General features: G+C 40.1%; 1 protein-coding gene across 1 annotated transcript in view; it reads right to left on the reverse strand.

Moving 5' to 3' along the window:
• The window catches only part of LOC126471204 (KICSTOR complex protein SZT2-like), a 525,225-nt gene that overhangs the window by 168,539 nt on the left and 339,948 nt on the right, over positions 1 to 16,738 (reverse strand). Inside the window, exons 17-19 of the mRNA XM_050099318.1 lie at positions 11,423 to 11,561; positions 10,857 to 11,095; positions 9,701 to 9,950 (exon numbers count right to left, since the gene is read on the reverse strand). Of these exons, the coding sequence (XP_049955275.1) occupies positions 9,701 to 9,950; positions 10,857 to 11,095; positions 11,423 to 11,561 (628 nt within the window). The remainder of the gene's footprint in view (positions 1 to 9,700; positions 9,951 to 10,856; positions 11,096 to 11,422; positions 11,562 to 16,738) is intronic.

A 16,738-nucleotide genomic window follows, 5' to 3' on the forward strand; every position in this document is an offset into this window, starting at 1 on the left:
ATTAGGGTTTGGTGGTCACAGACCACTGGGCATGTGACATATACAAAATTATTCCTATTTACCAGAAGGGTAACAAGACTTATGCACAGAGCTAAATGCTTACATGACTAACATGAGACGGTTTCAGACTTCTAGAATATATATGCTGCTCAAATGAAATGACTTTCAAGAGTTATATTTCAGCATCAGTACACATTTTAAAAGCAATAATCATGTGAAACTCTTCTTAGTCAAGAAACGCCGAAGAGTATATGACTTATTTTGAAGCCTCTTAATGCAGTTCTGTACTACAGCAGATTTCATAAGACATGAAAATGCACAAAGGGCTCCTATTCAGGTAGACGTCAATATGTAGTGTCAGTTGAAGACTCATCATCATCATCATCATCATCATCATCATCCATTTGTCATCCACTGCTGGTTGCAGGACTTCCCCAGTCATTTCCATTGATTAATATCTTCAGCTTCTCACATTAAAATTTGCCTTGCCTGTTGCTTTACACTGTTAATCAATCTTGCATTAGGTCATCCTCTAGGGCTTCTCTTATCACAAGGGCTCCCACACAGAATATCTTCATTCATCCATCTCCAAACATTCAACTCATTATTTGCCCCATTCATCTCCATTTCAGTTTCTTAACAGTAAATATTATGTTATCAACTTCAGAGTTTTCTCCTAACCATTTGTTTGTTTTTCTGTCCCTTCTTTCTAAGCCCAAGGATTTTTTTAGGAGAATTCAATATGAATTTCAAAATGAAGATTATCAGAAGAAAATATAATAGCAGGTGTGTCTGACAAACATGTGATTGCATCCATCCTCTTTCACAAAATATATAAAAGAGCTGATTGAAAATGTCACCAGCTATTATGTTCATACATGGTTACTGCTACTGTCAATAATAGGTATAGTGTCCCACACAAACTGTCAAAACTATCAATAGCTGGATTTGAGGCAGAACAGTGCTAGTTGTGGTGAGTGCCAGCTTTCTTCAAATGTAAGTATAGTAATACATGTAAGTAGATGTAAATAAATTCTGTCCTGTTTGGCTGCAGCATTAGGTGTAATACAGAGGAGTCAGTGATGCTGTTTAAACATCTCAGTGTAGTCATTCAGGATTTTATGTACATCACATAAACCTTACTGTGGTAAAAGCTAATGTCAACCCACAATTCATTAACATGGTTCTGTGGAGCTTCTCTGCAGAGGAAGCAACATCCCAGAAACCCAGGTGACCCGCCCTCCGGTACAGTTTACTTGAATGGACAGTGTATCATGTTGGACTGCCTGGAGCAACTCAAAGAAGAACTATGGTAGATTCATATGGATGGTACTAAAAATTTATAAAGAGGTTCACAACCTCCAATTGGACAACAAACACGAAGTTCAGTGTGCAGCTCTTAAAATTTTTGATATATCACTAGCTTAGCTAGACAAGGATAAGGAAACAAAAAGAGATATACTTATTAAACAGTGTTTAATAAGAGGGTTATCTGGATAACAAAGTCAAAAAGCACAGAAGATCTATTTGAAGTAATATATTTTTTGCTTTAAATTAAGGCATGTTTAGTCATGTTTCCACCTAATTTCCACAGATTGCACCCGCACTCTCAGAGAACTTTGTGACTATCACTTAAACATTTTTGTTGTCTAGAACAGTATTAATGTTTTTTAATAGTATATTTCCTCCCCCCATGAACCATAGACTGTGCCGTTGGTGGGGAGGCTTGCATGCCTCAGTGGTACAGATAGCCGAACCGTAGGTGCAACCACAACGTTGAGAGGCCAGACAAACGTGTGGTTCCTGAAGAGGGGCAGCAGCCTTTTCAGTAGTTGCAGGGGCAACAGTCTGGATGATTGACTGATCTGGCCTTGTAACACTAACCAAAATGGCCTTGCTGGGCTGGTACTGCGAACAGCTGAAAGCAAGGGGAAACTATGGCCATAATTGTTCCCGAGGGCATGCAGCTTTACTGTATGGTTAAATGATGATGGCATCCTCTTGGGTAAAATAGTCCCCCATTCGGATCTCCGGGCAGGGACTACTCAAGAAGACGTCGTTATCAGGAGAAAGAAAACTGGCATTCTACGAATCGGAGCATGGAATGTCAGATCCCTTAATCAGGCAGGTAGGTTAGAAAAATTAAAAAGGGAAATGGATAGGTTAAAGTTAGATATAGTGGTAATTAGCAAAGTTCGCTGGCAGGAGGAACAAGACTTTTGGTCAGGTGAATACAGGGTTATAAATACAAAATCAAATAGGGGTAATGCAGGAGCAGGTTTAATAATGAATAAAAAAATAGAAGTGCGGGTAAGCTACTACAAACAGCATAGTGAACACCTTGTTGTAGCCAAGATAGACACGAAGCCCACGCCTACTACAGTAGTACAAGATTATATACCAACTAGCTCTGCAGATGATGAAGAAATTGAAGAAATGTATGGTGAGATAAAGGAAATTATTCAGATAGTAAAGGGAGACGAAAATTTAATAGTCATGGGTGACTGGAATTCAATAGCAGGAAAAGGAAAAGAAGGAAACGTAGTACGTGAATATGGATTGGGGATAAGAAATGAAAGAGGAAGCTGCCTGGTAGAATTTTGCACAGAGCATAACTTAATCATAGCTAACACTTGGTTCAAGAATCATAAAAGAAGGTTGTATACATGGAAGAAGCCTGGAGATACTGACAGGTTTCAGATAGATTATACAATAGTAAGACAGAGATTTAGGAACCAGGTTTTAAATTGTAAGACATTTCCAGGGGCGGATGTGGACTCTGACCACAATCTATTGGTTATGAGCTGTAAATTAAAACTGAAGAAACTGCAAAAAGGTGGCAATTTAAGGAGATGGGACCTGGATAAACTGACTAAACCAGAGGTTGTACAAAATTTCAGGGAGAGCATAAGGGAACAATTGACAAGAATGGGGGAAAGAAATACAGTAGAAGAAGAATGGATAGCTTTGAGGGATGAAGTAGTGAAGGCTGCAGAGGATCAAGTAGGTAAAAAGACAAGTGATAGTAGAAATCCTTGGGTAACAGAAGAAATATTGAATTTAATTGATGAAAGGAGAAAATATAAAAATGCAGTAAATGAAGCAGGCAAAAAGGAATACAAACGTCTCAAAAATGAGATTGACAAGAAGTGCAAAATGGCTAAGCAGGGATGGCTAGAGGACAAATGTAAGGATGTAGAGGCTTATCTCACTAGGGGTAAGATAGATACTGCCTACAGGAAAATTAAAGAAACCTTTGGAGAAAAGAGAACCACTTGTATGAATATCAAGAGCTCAGATGGAAACCCAGCTCTAAGCAAAGAAGGGAAAGCAGAAAGGTGGAAGGAGTATATACAGGGTCTATACAAGGGCGATGTACTTGATGACAATATTATGGAAATCGAAGAGGATGTAGATGAAGATGAAGATGAAATGGAAGATATGATACTGCGTGAAGAGTCTGACAGAGCACTGAAAGACCTGAGTTGAAACAAGGCCCCGAGAGTAGACAATATTCCATTAGAACTACTGACAGCCTTGGGAGAGCCAGTCCTGACAAAATTCTACCATCTGGTGAGCAAAATGTTCGAGACAGGCGAAATACCCTCAGACTTCAAGATGAATATAATAATTCCAATCTCAAAGAAAGCAGGTGTTGACAGATGTGAAAATTACCGAACTATCAGTTTAATAAGTCCGGCTGCAAAACACTAACGCGAATTCTTTACAGACGAATGGAAAAACTGGTAGAGGTCGACCTCGGAGAAGATCAGTTTGGATTCCACAGAAATGTTGGAACACGTGAGGCAATACTGACCCTACTGCGTATCTTAGAAGCTAGATTAAGAAAAGGCAAACCTACGTTTCTTGCATTTGTAGACTTAGAAAAAGCTTTTGAGAATGTTGACTGGAATACTCTCTTTCAAATTCTGAAGGTAGCAGGTGTAAAATACAGGGAGCAAAAGGCTATTTACAATTTGTACAGAAACCAGGTGGCAATTATAAGGGTCGAGGGACATGAAAGGGAAGCAGTGGTTGGGAAGGGAGTGAGACAGGGCTGTAGCCTCTCCCCGATGTTATTCAATCTGTATATTGAGCAAGCAGTAAAGGAAACAAAAGAAAAATTCGGAGTAGGTATTAAAATCCATGGAGAAGAAATAAAGAAATTAAGGTTGGCTGATGACATTGTAATTCTGTCAAAGACAGCAAAGGACTTGGAACAGCAGTTGAAGGGAATGGACAGTGTCTTAAAAGGAGGATATAAGATGAACATCAATAAAAGCAAAATGAGGATAATGGAATGTAGTCGAGTTAACTCAGGTGATGCCGAGAGAATTAGATTAGGAAATGAGACACTTAAAGTAGTAAAGGAGTTTTGCTATTTGGGGAGCAAAATAACTGATGATGGTAGAAGTAGAGAGGATATAAAATGTAGACTGGCAATGGCAAGGAAAGCGTTTCTGAAGAAGAGAAATTTGTTAACATTGAGATTTAAGTGTCAGGAAGTCGTTTCTGAAAGTATTTGTATGGAGTGTAGCCACGTATGGAAGTGAAACATGGACGATAAATAGTTTGGACAAGATGAGAATAGAGGCTTTCGAAATATGGTGCTACAGAAGAATGCTGAAGATTAGGTGGGTAGATCACATAACTAATGAGGCGGTACTGAATAGAATTGCAGAGAAGAGGAGTTTGTGGCACAACTTGACTAGAAGAAGGGATCGGTTGGTAGGACATGTTCTGAGGCATCAAGGGATCACCAATTTAGTATTGGAGGGCAGCGTGGAGGGTAAAAATTGTAGAGGGAGGTCAAGAGATGAATATATTAAGCAGATTCAGAAGGATGTAGGCTGCAGTATGTACTGGAAGATGAAGCAGCGTGCACAGGATAGAGTAGCATGGAGAGCTGCATCAAACCAGTCTCAGGACTGAAGACCACAACAACAACAGAATAGTATTTCCATGCAATACTCCTCTCACTTCCAAAAGAAGCAAAGACTAGTTGTGTAGGATATGAAAGGTAGAGGGAAGACATCACAACTGCCCACTTGAATGGCCATAACATCTTCTGTGTGTCATGAGTTTTGGCCATCTGGAAAGGAAATGTTTCTTCTTATCTGTCATCTTGGAGCTTCTGTAGTGTCAAATTAAGTTCCAATCACAGTCTGAACCACAGTCCACTCTCTCTTAGCATCATGTGATGTGTGAGACCAATCACATCATGTATTGTTCTGTAAATTCCTCCAAAAAGTTTGATGGCAGACCTAGATTATTTCTATTCACAGTTACACAGATACTATCATGCTAAATAAGGCTCACCAACCTTACTTTGACCTCCCAGACAGAATTAAAATATTCACTTCAGTTAACAGTATCTCCTCCAAACACAAAACACAAGGTGCAAGAAAGGAGCGTCCCCAAAGATTGCGATGCTTGTGATCAGGACAATAAAAGCAATTGGGAATACTCTGGGAAATGTCAGGGCATGATGACTAGCCCTTTCACAACAGAAACATCCACACTGGAGCCCGTTTCAGGTCACAGTTAATGACTATTAACATAGAAGGAATAACACTAGCCAAAGAAAAACTGCTGCAAGAAGTGTGCAGTCTACACCAGCACCATATACTGTGCATACACGAAACACATGCACAGACCACAAATAGATGGAATTGGTCTCACCACTGAAATACCACATGATAAATATGGAAGTGCTATCTTTGTTCACCCAGGTATTCAGACTGTATCCACAGCAATCATGGAGGAAAACAGCATTGAAATTCTCACTCCAGAAACAGCTAATTGCACCATTTTATGCCTTTATAAACCGTCTGGTGCTGAATTCACTGTTAACAAACAATCCAATTTTCAAAATAAACATGTGCAGTTTATGATCAGCAATTCCAACAGCCATAGCACTGTTAGGGGCTGTGATCATGAAGATGAGAATGGGACAGCAGTACAAGAATGGGCAGAATTGAGCCACCTGACCTTAATCCATGACGCAAAACTACCAAGATCTTTTAACAGTGGCAGGGGGAGGAAAGCTTACAATCTTGACCTCATATTTGCCAGTAGCAATATTAGCCAACAATGTGTAAATTCTGTATGTTCCACAATATCCAACTCACAGCATAGGCCAATTATATGCCCATTATTTGCTGCCATTATACCTCCTCAGAAACCATATTTTTGGAGGTGTTTTAATTTTAAAAAGGCAGACCAGTCCGGATCTGCAGGCTTATTTGACGCCAAAGTATCCACTATAAAACCACTAGCCAGTTGCTACGACACCTTTACCATGGCTCTAAAGTGCCTCTCTCTTGAAGCTGTTGAACATCTTATAACCCTGGGCTTATGTCACACTAACCCACCCTACTCGCAGAATGCAGCAACTTATTTGAAGAAAATCCTTTCAGTGAAGTGACCATGGAAGAAGGGAACAATCTCATTTCCTCTATAAGGAAGACACAGTGGGATAAGTGAATACAAACTATAGAAAACTTGGATCTGAAAATAGACAGCCATAAAGCTTAGAGTCTTCTGAGATGCCTAAGCAATGATCCAAGACCATTGCAGCTCATAGTACCATTGTCAATCAAACAGAACATCAGTTACTGCTGAACTGGAAGGCAAACCACAAATCACACAAACCAAAACTGCAAAGAAAAGAGCATGAGGAGAAAAGTGGCCTCACATCATTCAGCATGGAAGAATTAGAAAGGGCTATCAAACAGAGCAAAAATAGAAAATCTCCTGGAGTGGATGATATATGAACTGAGCAAATTAAACACTTTGGGTTAACAACAAAGAAATGGATTCTCCAACTTTTCAACAACTGTATGGGCAGAAGCCAAATCCCAAAGATATGGAGGAAGAGCCAAGTTATCACTTTGCTGAAACCTGGCAAAGAAGGAAATAATGCAAAGAATTTTAGACCAGTTGCACTACTATGTCACTTTTACAAATTGCTGGAAAGATTGATTCTAAATCGCCTATTAATTGACACTTTACTTATACCTCAGCAACCTGGAATTTAACTGGGCACAAGCTGTATGGACAGCTGCAAAATCTCACACAGTTTAAAGAAGATGGATTTGAAGCTCATAAGGTGAAAGGAGTGGTATTTGCTGACTTACCAGCAGCATATGACACTGTCAGTCAACTACTTCTAGCCAAGGTCTGCAACCTGGCCAAGGATTTTAGCCAACCTATGCTAACTGCCACTCTCTTGCAGAATTGTTGGTTCTTCATTGACTTCCAACATCAGCACAGCCAATGGAGACTACAAAAAAATGGCATCCTGCAGGGGAGTGTGCTGGGTGCAATTCTGTTCAAGATGTACACAAATCACCAAACCATAGAACACAACAAGAGGAGCTTCTTGTATGCCCATGACCTTGTTCTAGCCACCCTCATGATTGCAATTAAACAACTTTCCAGACAATACAACACAAATCAACTTAAACCAAATTCCAGAAAGACAAAAGCGGGTGCTTTTCATTTGAGAAAAGGGGGAAGTAGTCACAAATTAAAGATAGTATGGTCAGATTGTGAGACCCCAAACTATTTAGGAGTGACACCTGATAGATCTCTCCCTTTCACAAAACCCTGCATGAACTGCTAGTCAATCGTTTCCACCAGGAACAATTTTCTATGGAAACTGGCTGAATCACAGTGGGGTAGTCAACCTAAAACTCAACTGCACTATGCTATTTTGCAGCAGAGTATGTATGTCCTGTCTGGTATAATTCAACACATGCCAAAATGTGGACATAGCTCTCACAGACACCTGCAGTATCATAACAGGTTGCTTGAAATCCACTTCAGTTGAATTGTTTTACCACCTCGCATGAATGGCACCACATTTTGTTCAAAGAGAAATAACCACAAATGAGGAAAGGAAAAAAGTGGAGCAGGAAAGAACATGTGCTCTGTATGGGCACAAGCCGCAGCTGCAATGACTGAAGTCAAGGACGAGTTTCCTATGAACATCAACTGCACTTAGAAGCACTGCTGAAAAAGGTCAGTTGCAACTATGCTGAAAAAGGTCAGTTGCAACTATGGAGGGCTATGATCTACCATCCCATTCAGAAACTCTACCTCCTGGCTATGATGAGAAATGGATGACTTAGAAACCCCTGAGCAAATTGAGATCTGAAGTTGGCATATCAAAGTTTAGTTTGTCAAGATGGTGTTACACTGATGAAGACCATATTCAGTGTAACTGTGAAGAAAACCAAACTCTTCAGCATATACTTCAATACTGACTATGTTCAAACTCCAGCACAGAAGATGAACTTGGTCAAGAAACAGAAAATGCATTTGTAGTGGCCAAGTTTTTTGGGTAAAAGTAATATAGTCATAACTGTGTATATGGCACATGTAAAAACACCATAAGTTTCCACCAGACCAGAACAAATAGAATTTACTGTTTCCTATAAGACCTTGCTAAGTGTGCCTCATTATCAAACAATATCTCCAACAAGCTGATGGCTCCATGATCTAATATAAGACCTCTGCCCACCTAGCAAATACATGCTCATTAAATCTCTCCACAAAAACTGGAAAACAGCTTTATCGATGACTGGGGATTACTCTCTCCCAACTTGATACATGCAACACTTTTAAAACCTCAGCTCCATCCCAGCGGGCTCACGACTTCATCCTACACCTGTAAGGGTGGCCAGCAGATCCTCAATTTTGCGAGCTACCAAAACTGGTCTGTGAAATTTTTTTAAGGTGCACACCATTTGGCCAATCTGCATCCAGAGCAGAATGCAGACACTTCACAATTGGTCATTTCCTGTTAACACTCATAAATACTTGCTGTAAGGTGCTGCTTCCTGTCAAACTTCTCAGAAAGGCACTAGCACACTCATGCAATACTGTGGGCATCATTCTCCTTTGAAAACAGCAGAGTCAGACCAGACAACTAACATTTAGCCAGTAATTGATATGTTACAAGAGTTGCAAGTTACACACATTCCCCATTATATAACCCCTCCCCTTTGGTTATTAATAGTCTAATAAAGATTAAGTAATGTCTCGAAGTAAGCATCATCATGAGTAGCTTGACCTCAGGACAAAAAGTGTTTCTCTTTCTTCTCAAAAATGCAGTGAAGCTGGAATCCTGAGATAATCTTCACATAAACAATAGTGTGTAATTTGTAATTACTTATACTGATGAATGTAATAGTCCAATGAAATGGAAAAATAACTTTGTAACACTTTTCAAACAATTGTTACACATACAGCTACCTGCCAAAGCCTTTCTCAGCAAAGAAAACGTACAAATATTCACACAAGCAAGCACACCTCATGCACGCTTGGCCGCCACCACTGACAGCTCCAATTGGAATGGAACAGCCACATTCCATTCGGAGCTGTCAGTGGTGGCAGTCTAGTGAGCATGAGGTGTGCTTGCTTGGGTGAATATGTCTATGTTTCCTTTGTTTAGGAAGGCTTTGGCTGATAGCTGCACGTATAACAGTCTTCATTGTGCCTGTCTGCAACTCAATGGGTCATCTTGACGATGAGAAATAATCTCTACAATTCACTGCAATGTGACACTTCTGTAATTAAAAAAAAAAAAGAAAAAAATCATGTGAAGCAAACAGAAAAATAAGTTTATCATCACTATCATGATTTTTTTTTTTTTTTTTAATATTTGATTACAAATATGAGAAAGCTTATTTACCTCAAATAAAACACATTTCCTGTATGATCCTGATAAACAAACATATTTTTGCGATTATTAACTGAAAAGCGGTTCAGAACAGAACGCAGAGCTTGGATGCCACGAGACAAAGCAGGCTTTCCTGGGCCTGTCTTCAACCGAGGATGGAGGGAAAAATAAGTTTCCCAAACAACATTACATGCAAACCATCCAGGCATAAATTTTGTTGTTGCATCTAAATAATTTGACTGATATTCATTGTCTGTTCCATCTGAAATATAAAATGAGTGATTTACAATTTATTAAAAATAAATTTGGTCATTGTCATAACATGGAATTTGTAAGTACAGAATATCAAATTGTTGGTGAATAATGCAACCAGCCACAAACACCTTTAAAATGTTTTTATTTGAGAGCCCTAACCGGTTTTGGGCATTTGTGCCCATCTCCAGATAACTAAAGTATATTAAATTATTGACACTTTGGAGGGAATTCATACATATTATTAATAATAATCGGTAAAGTGAGACTATCTGATCTAAACTCATGAACTGAAACAAATTGAATCACTAGGGATGAAATTAATTTAATGCAATGACATGATATGACATGACAGCAATGAAATTCATTCTGAAAAGTTGAACCTGAAATGTCATGAACATTTTGATAAGCAGGGGAACATATTTTGAATCCTGGCATGTGATAAATGCAGAAACACTATGAATTTATGTGGACAAGACATTAGTGGTTACTCTTCAGAAAAACATTGTTACAGGGAATACACACAGTTTGATGTGGAATCCAAACCATGGTGGGGAAAAAAAACACAACTCCCCCCTGCGCTCTCTCTCTCTCTCTCTCTCTCTCTCTCACACACACACACACACACACACACACACACATACACACACACACACACACACACAAAATCACTGTGGTGAAAGAAGCAATGAGACACAGGAATTGAGTCTTGAACCTTTGGATTCAAAGTCTGATATCTATTCAGTCAGACCTATTCAGTCAGACATCAAGCAAATTACATTACAAGTAAATGTGTCAGTTTTCTAAAGACATCTAACAATCTACCAGTGCACTATCTAAAATTATAATATTTTTTACAGTAATTTCTCTCATACTGACTGAGCACAGTAGATACATGTAGCATTAGCCTCCTTACCATCAGTAGACTTCAAACGACTGACAGGATGACTAGATGATTGAGAAAGTTCTGCTGATGAAGGCCATATATCTTCACTAGTTTCTGGTTCCAAAAGCTGATCACACATTCGCGTGTCATGTAAATTTTGTAGCAACATTGTCTGATTTACAAGTTTACATAAGTCCTTAATATTTTTGATCATATTCCGCTGAACATCTCTGTAAGCTCTAACTTTATCATTCTCCATCTCGTTAAATCTAAAAGAAGAATATGTTTTAGTTAGACTGGAACAGGGTGGCACTAAAATATTTTATGATTCTCTCATAAATGCATGCTATGGCTCAAATAAGACAAATTCATATCCTTCTAATACTGTATATAAGCCAATAATGTGTACAAGGTAATGAAATCCTCTATTTACAAAGTAAACATTTCTCTTTAAGAATAGATTTCACAGTCCTCCTTACATAATGCTCTCTCTTCACAATTCTGACGAGTCATAATATCAATGTTTTAGCTCTAGATCTATTCTTATCTGTCACACACAATAAAAGTAAAATTTAAATATTCACATCCATATCTACCTGCAATGAAAGTATGTAATTACAGCATCTTCATTTACTTTCATAATTAACCAGAAGTTAGGAAGTGATGGCCTGCGTGTTTCCATATCTTGAAGCCAATCACATTCATCAGCTGAGTCACTGCTGTCTCCCTCATAACCTGAAATCATCAGAAATTTCATTGTTTTCTATAGTATTTATAAGGAATTGACACAAAGATTTAAAAAATTATTTGCACTACGCTGAAATTGAAGATTAAGAAGCTTCAAAAAATTAAAATGTTTGCTCTTATGTATTTGGAGGCATTACAGTAATTCCTAATTTTTTTCTACATACACTTACCAATTTTTCTGTCCAATAAATGTATCAGTTAAAACACACAGCTTGTTTTATGATATTTTCCTTGTAAAATTTTCTTAAAACTTTTATATGCTGATACACTCCTGGAAATGGAAAAAAGAACACATTGACACCGGAGTGTCAGACCCACCATACTTGCTCCGGACACTGCGAGAGGGCTGTACAAGCAATGATCACACGCACGGCACAGCGGACACACCAGGAACCGCGGTGTTGGCCGTCGAATGGCGCTAGCTGCGCAGCATTTGTGCACCGCCGCCGTCAGTGTCAGCCAGTTTTCCGTGGCACACGGAGCTCCATCGCAGTCTTTAACACTGGTAGCATGCCGCGACAGCGTGGACGTGAACCGTATGTGCAGTTGACAGACTTTGAGCGAGGGCGTATAGCGGGCATGCGGGAGGCCGGGTGGACGTACCGCCGAATTGCTCAACACGTGGGGCGTGAGGTCTCCACAGTACATCGATGTTGTCGCCAGTGGTCGGCAGAAGGTGCACGTGCCCGTCGACCTGGGACCAGACCGCAGCGACGCACGGATGCACTCCAAGACCGTAGGATCCTACGCAGTGCCGTAGGGGACCGCACCACCACTTCCCAGCAAATTAGGGACACTGTTGCTCCTGGGGTATCGGCGAGGACTATTCGCAACCGTCTCCATGAAGCTGGGCTACGGTCCCGCACACCGTTAGGCCGTCTTCCGCTCACGCCCCAACATCGTGCAGCCCGCCTCCAGTGGTGTCGCGACAGGCGTGAATGGAGGGACGAATGGAGACGTGTCGTCTTCAGCGATGAGAGTCGCTTCTGCCTTGGTGCCAATGATGGTCGTATGCGTGTTTGGCGCCGTGCAGGTGAGCGCCACAATCAGGACTGCATACGACCGAGGCACACAGGGCCAACACCCGGCATCATGGTGTGGGGAGCGATCTCCTACACTGGCCGTACACCACTGGTGATCGTCGAGGGGACACTGAATAGTGCACGGTACATCTAAACCGTCATCGAACCCATCGTTCTACTATTCCTAGACCAGCAAGGGGACTTGCTGTTCCAAGAGGACAATGCACGTCCGCATGTATCCCGTGCCACCCAACGTGCTCTAGAAGGTGTAAGTCAACTACCCTGGCCAGCAAGATCTCCGGATCTGTCCCCCATTGAGCATGTTTGGGACTGGATGAAGCGTCGTCTCACGCGGTCTGCACGTCCAGCACGAACGCTGGTCCAACTGAGGCGCCACGTGGAAATGGCATGGCAAGTCGTTCCACAGGACTACATCCAGCATCTCTACGATCGTCTCCATGGGAGAATAGCAGCCTGCATTGCTGCGAAAGGTAGATATACACTGTACTAGTGCCGACATTGTGCATGCTCTGTTGCCTGTGTCTATGTGCCTGTAGTTCTGTCAGTGTGATCATGTGATGTATCTGACCCCAGGAATGTGTCAATAAAGTTTCCCCTTCCTGGGACAATGAATTCACGGTGTTCTTATTTCAATTTCCAGGAGTGTATTACCGAAGACAGTTAACATTTTATTACAGTAATCAATTAAGAATAGTACTTGATTGATAGAATGAATGAACATATATGTGAATAATAGATGCAGAAATGGATCTTGTATTTAAAATACATACAGTATCATCAAGTTACAGTAATGTGACCACTGCTATGTTCGACATCAAAGTGCAACAACCACTCACAGACGGCAGGTGGCAGCACTAGCAGAGAAGGTATATAAAGTGTGTTGCGGGAACAAGGTAAACAGTGCAGTTGTTGTTGTAATGTGGGAATGGAGTGATTTATCTGACATCCAAAAGGACATGATCATTGGCTTTCGGGTTAGGAATGGAAGCATTTCCAAAACAGCTAAGCTTCTAAACAGTTTGTGTGCTGCCATTGTTGAAGCATATTCTGCATGGAAAAATGGCAATATCAAAGAATGAACACCTATATCTTCCCGTACAAGCCCTGATTTCCCTTATTTTATCATGGTGATCGTTCTTCTCTATGTAGGTCAGTGTCAACAAAATACTTTCAGATTTGGAGGAGAAAGTTGGTGATTGGAATTTCGTGAGAAGATTCCGTCGCAATGAAAAATGTCTTTCTTTTAATGATGTCCAGGCCAAATCCTGTATCATTTCTGTGACACTCTCTCCCATATTTCGCGATAATACAAAACATGCTGCCTTTCTTTGAACTTTTTCGATGTACTCCATCAGTCCTATCTGTTAAGGATCCCACACCGTGCAGCAGTATTCTAAAAGAGGACGGACAAGCGTAGTGTAGGCAGTCTCCTTAGTAGATCTGTTACATTTTCTAAGTGTCCTGCCAATAAAACACAATCTTTGGTTAGCCTTCCCTACAACATTTTCGATGTGTTTCTACCAATTTAAGTTGTTCATAAATGTAATACCTAGGTATTTAGTTGCATTTACAGCTTTTAGATTAGACTGATTTATCGTGTAACCGAAGTTTAACGAGTTCCTTTTAGCACTCATGTGGATGACTTCACACTTTTCGTTATTTAGGGTCAACTGCCACTTTTTGCACCATTCAGATATCTTTTCTAAATCATTTTGCAGTTTTTTTGGTCTTCTAATGACTTTATTAGTCGATAAATGACAGTGTCATCTGCAAACAATCAAAGATGGCTGCTCAGATTGTCTCCAAAATCATTAATATAGATAAGGAAGAGCAAAGGGCCTATAACACTACCTTGGGGAATGCCAGAAATCACTTCTGTTTTACTCGATGATCTTCCGTCAATTACTATGAACTGTGACCTCTCTGACAGGAAATCACAAATCCAGTTACATAACTGAGACGATATTTGATAAGCACAAAATTTCACTATGAGCCGCTTATGTGCTACAGTGTCGAAAGCCTTCCAGAGTCGATCTGAAATCCTTTGTCAATAGCACTCAACACTTCATGTGAATAAAGAGCTCGTTGTGTTTCACAGGAATGATGTTTTCTAAACCCATGTTGACTGTGTGTCAATAGACCGTTTTCTTCGAGGTAATTCATAATGTTCGAACACAATATATATTCTAAAATCCTGCTGCATATCAACGTTAACAATATGGGCCTGTAATTTAGTGGATTACTCCTACTACCTTTCTTGAATATTGGTGTGACCTGTGCAACTTTCCAGTCTTTGGGTACGGATCTTTTGTCGAGCGAACAGTTGTATATGATTGTTAAGTATGGAGCTAATGCATCAGCATACTCCAAAAGGAACCTAATTAGTGTACAGTCTGGACCAGAAGACTTGCTTTTATTAAGTGATTTAAATTGTTTCACTACTCCGAGGATATTTACTTCTACGTTACTCATGTTGGCAGCTGTTCTAGATTTGAATTCTGGAATATTTACTTTGTCTTCTTTTGTGAAGGCATTTCGGAAGGATATGTTTAGTAACTCTGCTTTGGCAGCACTTTCTTCGATAATATTTCCATTGCTACCACGCAGAGAAGGCATTGATTGTTTCTTGCAACTGTGGTGCATCACGGGCCATAAATGACTGGGGTGAATGGCGGCTGGAGAGATGTGTACCAGCAAACAGGCGCACAATTGTTGAGCAACTGACCACCCAGATGAACCAAGGAGCTACCAATAGTGTCTCTTCAAAGACCATTCAGCAAACATTTGCTGTGTATGGACCTCCGTTCATCAGTGACAGAGGCTGAAATTTGCATATCAATATCAAAACTGGATATCCACTGAGTAGTGACAGGTGGCCTTTTCACAGGAATCATGTTTTATTCTCCATCTGACAGAAGGTAATTGGTGTGAAACGTCTGACAGCAAACACCCTGCTACAATCACTGGAAGGGTCCAGAGTGGAGGAAGGAGCATAATGATTGGGGGAATGTTTTTGTGGCATTCCCTGGATGATCTTCTCAATTTGGAAGGCACAATGGATCAATGCAGGTATGCATCTACCCTTGGGGACCATGTCCACCATAAATGCAGTTTGTTCTATTCAGGATTATGGCATCTACAAGCAGGACAATGTAACACGTCATACAGCTTGAAATGTACATGTTGGCTCGAAGAGCACAAGGATGAGTTTACCTTAGTCCCCTGACCTCCAAACTCCCTGGGTTTAAACCCAATAGAGAATCTGTGGGACTACCTCGATCAGACTGTATGTGCAGTGGATCCTCAACTGAGAAACCCAGCACAGCTGGCCACGGCACTAGAGTCAACATGGCTCCACATCCCTGTCAGTACCTACCAGAACCTCACTGACACTCTTCATGCATATCCCAAAGTGATCCAAACTGTAAAATGCATGTATTCATCCTTCTGCCAAGTGGTCACACTACTGTGACTCTACAGTATAGAAAAGAATAACAATTTGATTATGAATGATACTATCCAAATAATATGATGTTCTTTTCACAAAATGATGGTGGAAGTTAAAATAACCTATATTTGAGACCGAGTATAAAACACTAATACTTTCACTACATCCTAATATTCTCCCCTTCCCCCTTTCATTATATATTTAGTATATATGGAAGACCACAAGAAAAATATGAGAGTAATTAAAATATGTATGGAGAAATACAAGCAGTCATTTTTCCTTCACTCCTTCTGGAAATGGCTCAAGAAATAAAGGACAATTACAGGTATGAAGTAACATATTCCATAAATTATACAAGAAGGGACTGAAAAGTCACAAAAATGACCATCTTTACCTGATTATAAGACAACATTTTACCTCAGTTTGTCAATTGAAAAATACAGGGTTGTCATACACTTGTAGATCAAACTATTCCCGCTGAGTTCAACATTTTTATGTTGTGTAATAGATTAATATACAGATCATCTTACATTTACAGATTAAGCTTTCATAGCTGAGGTCACATGCAAATTAATTTTGAAGAATGTGGGAGGGTTGGAGGGGGAACAATGACACCTGTCTGACTAAGAATTGGAATCAATGTGATGAGGAGAGTGATGAGCAAGTAGCAAATT

The sequence above is a fragment of the Schistocerca serialis genome, chromosome 3 (assembly GCF_023864345.2).
Source record: "Schistocerca serialis cubense isolate TAMUIC-IGC-003099 chromosome 3, iqSchSeri2.2, whole genome shotgun sequence".
In the NCBI taxonomy this organism is placed as follows: Eukaryota; Metazoa; Arthropoda; class Insecta; order Orthoptera; family Acrididae; genus Schistocerca; species Schistocerca serialis.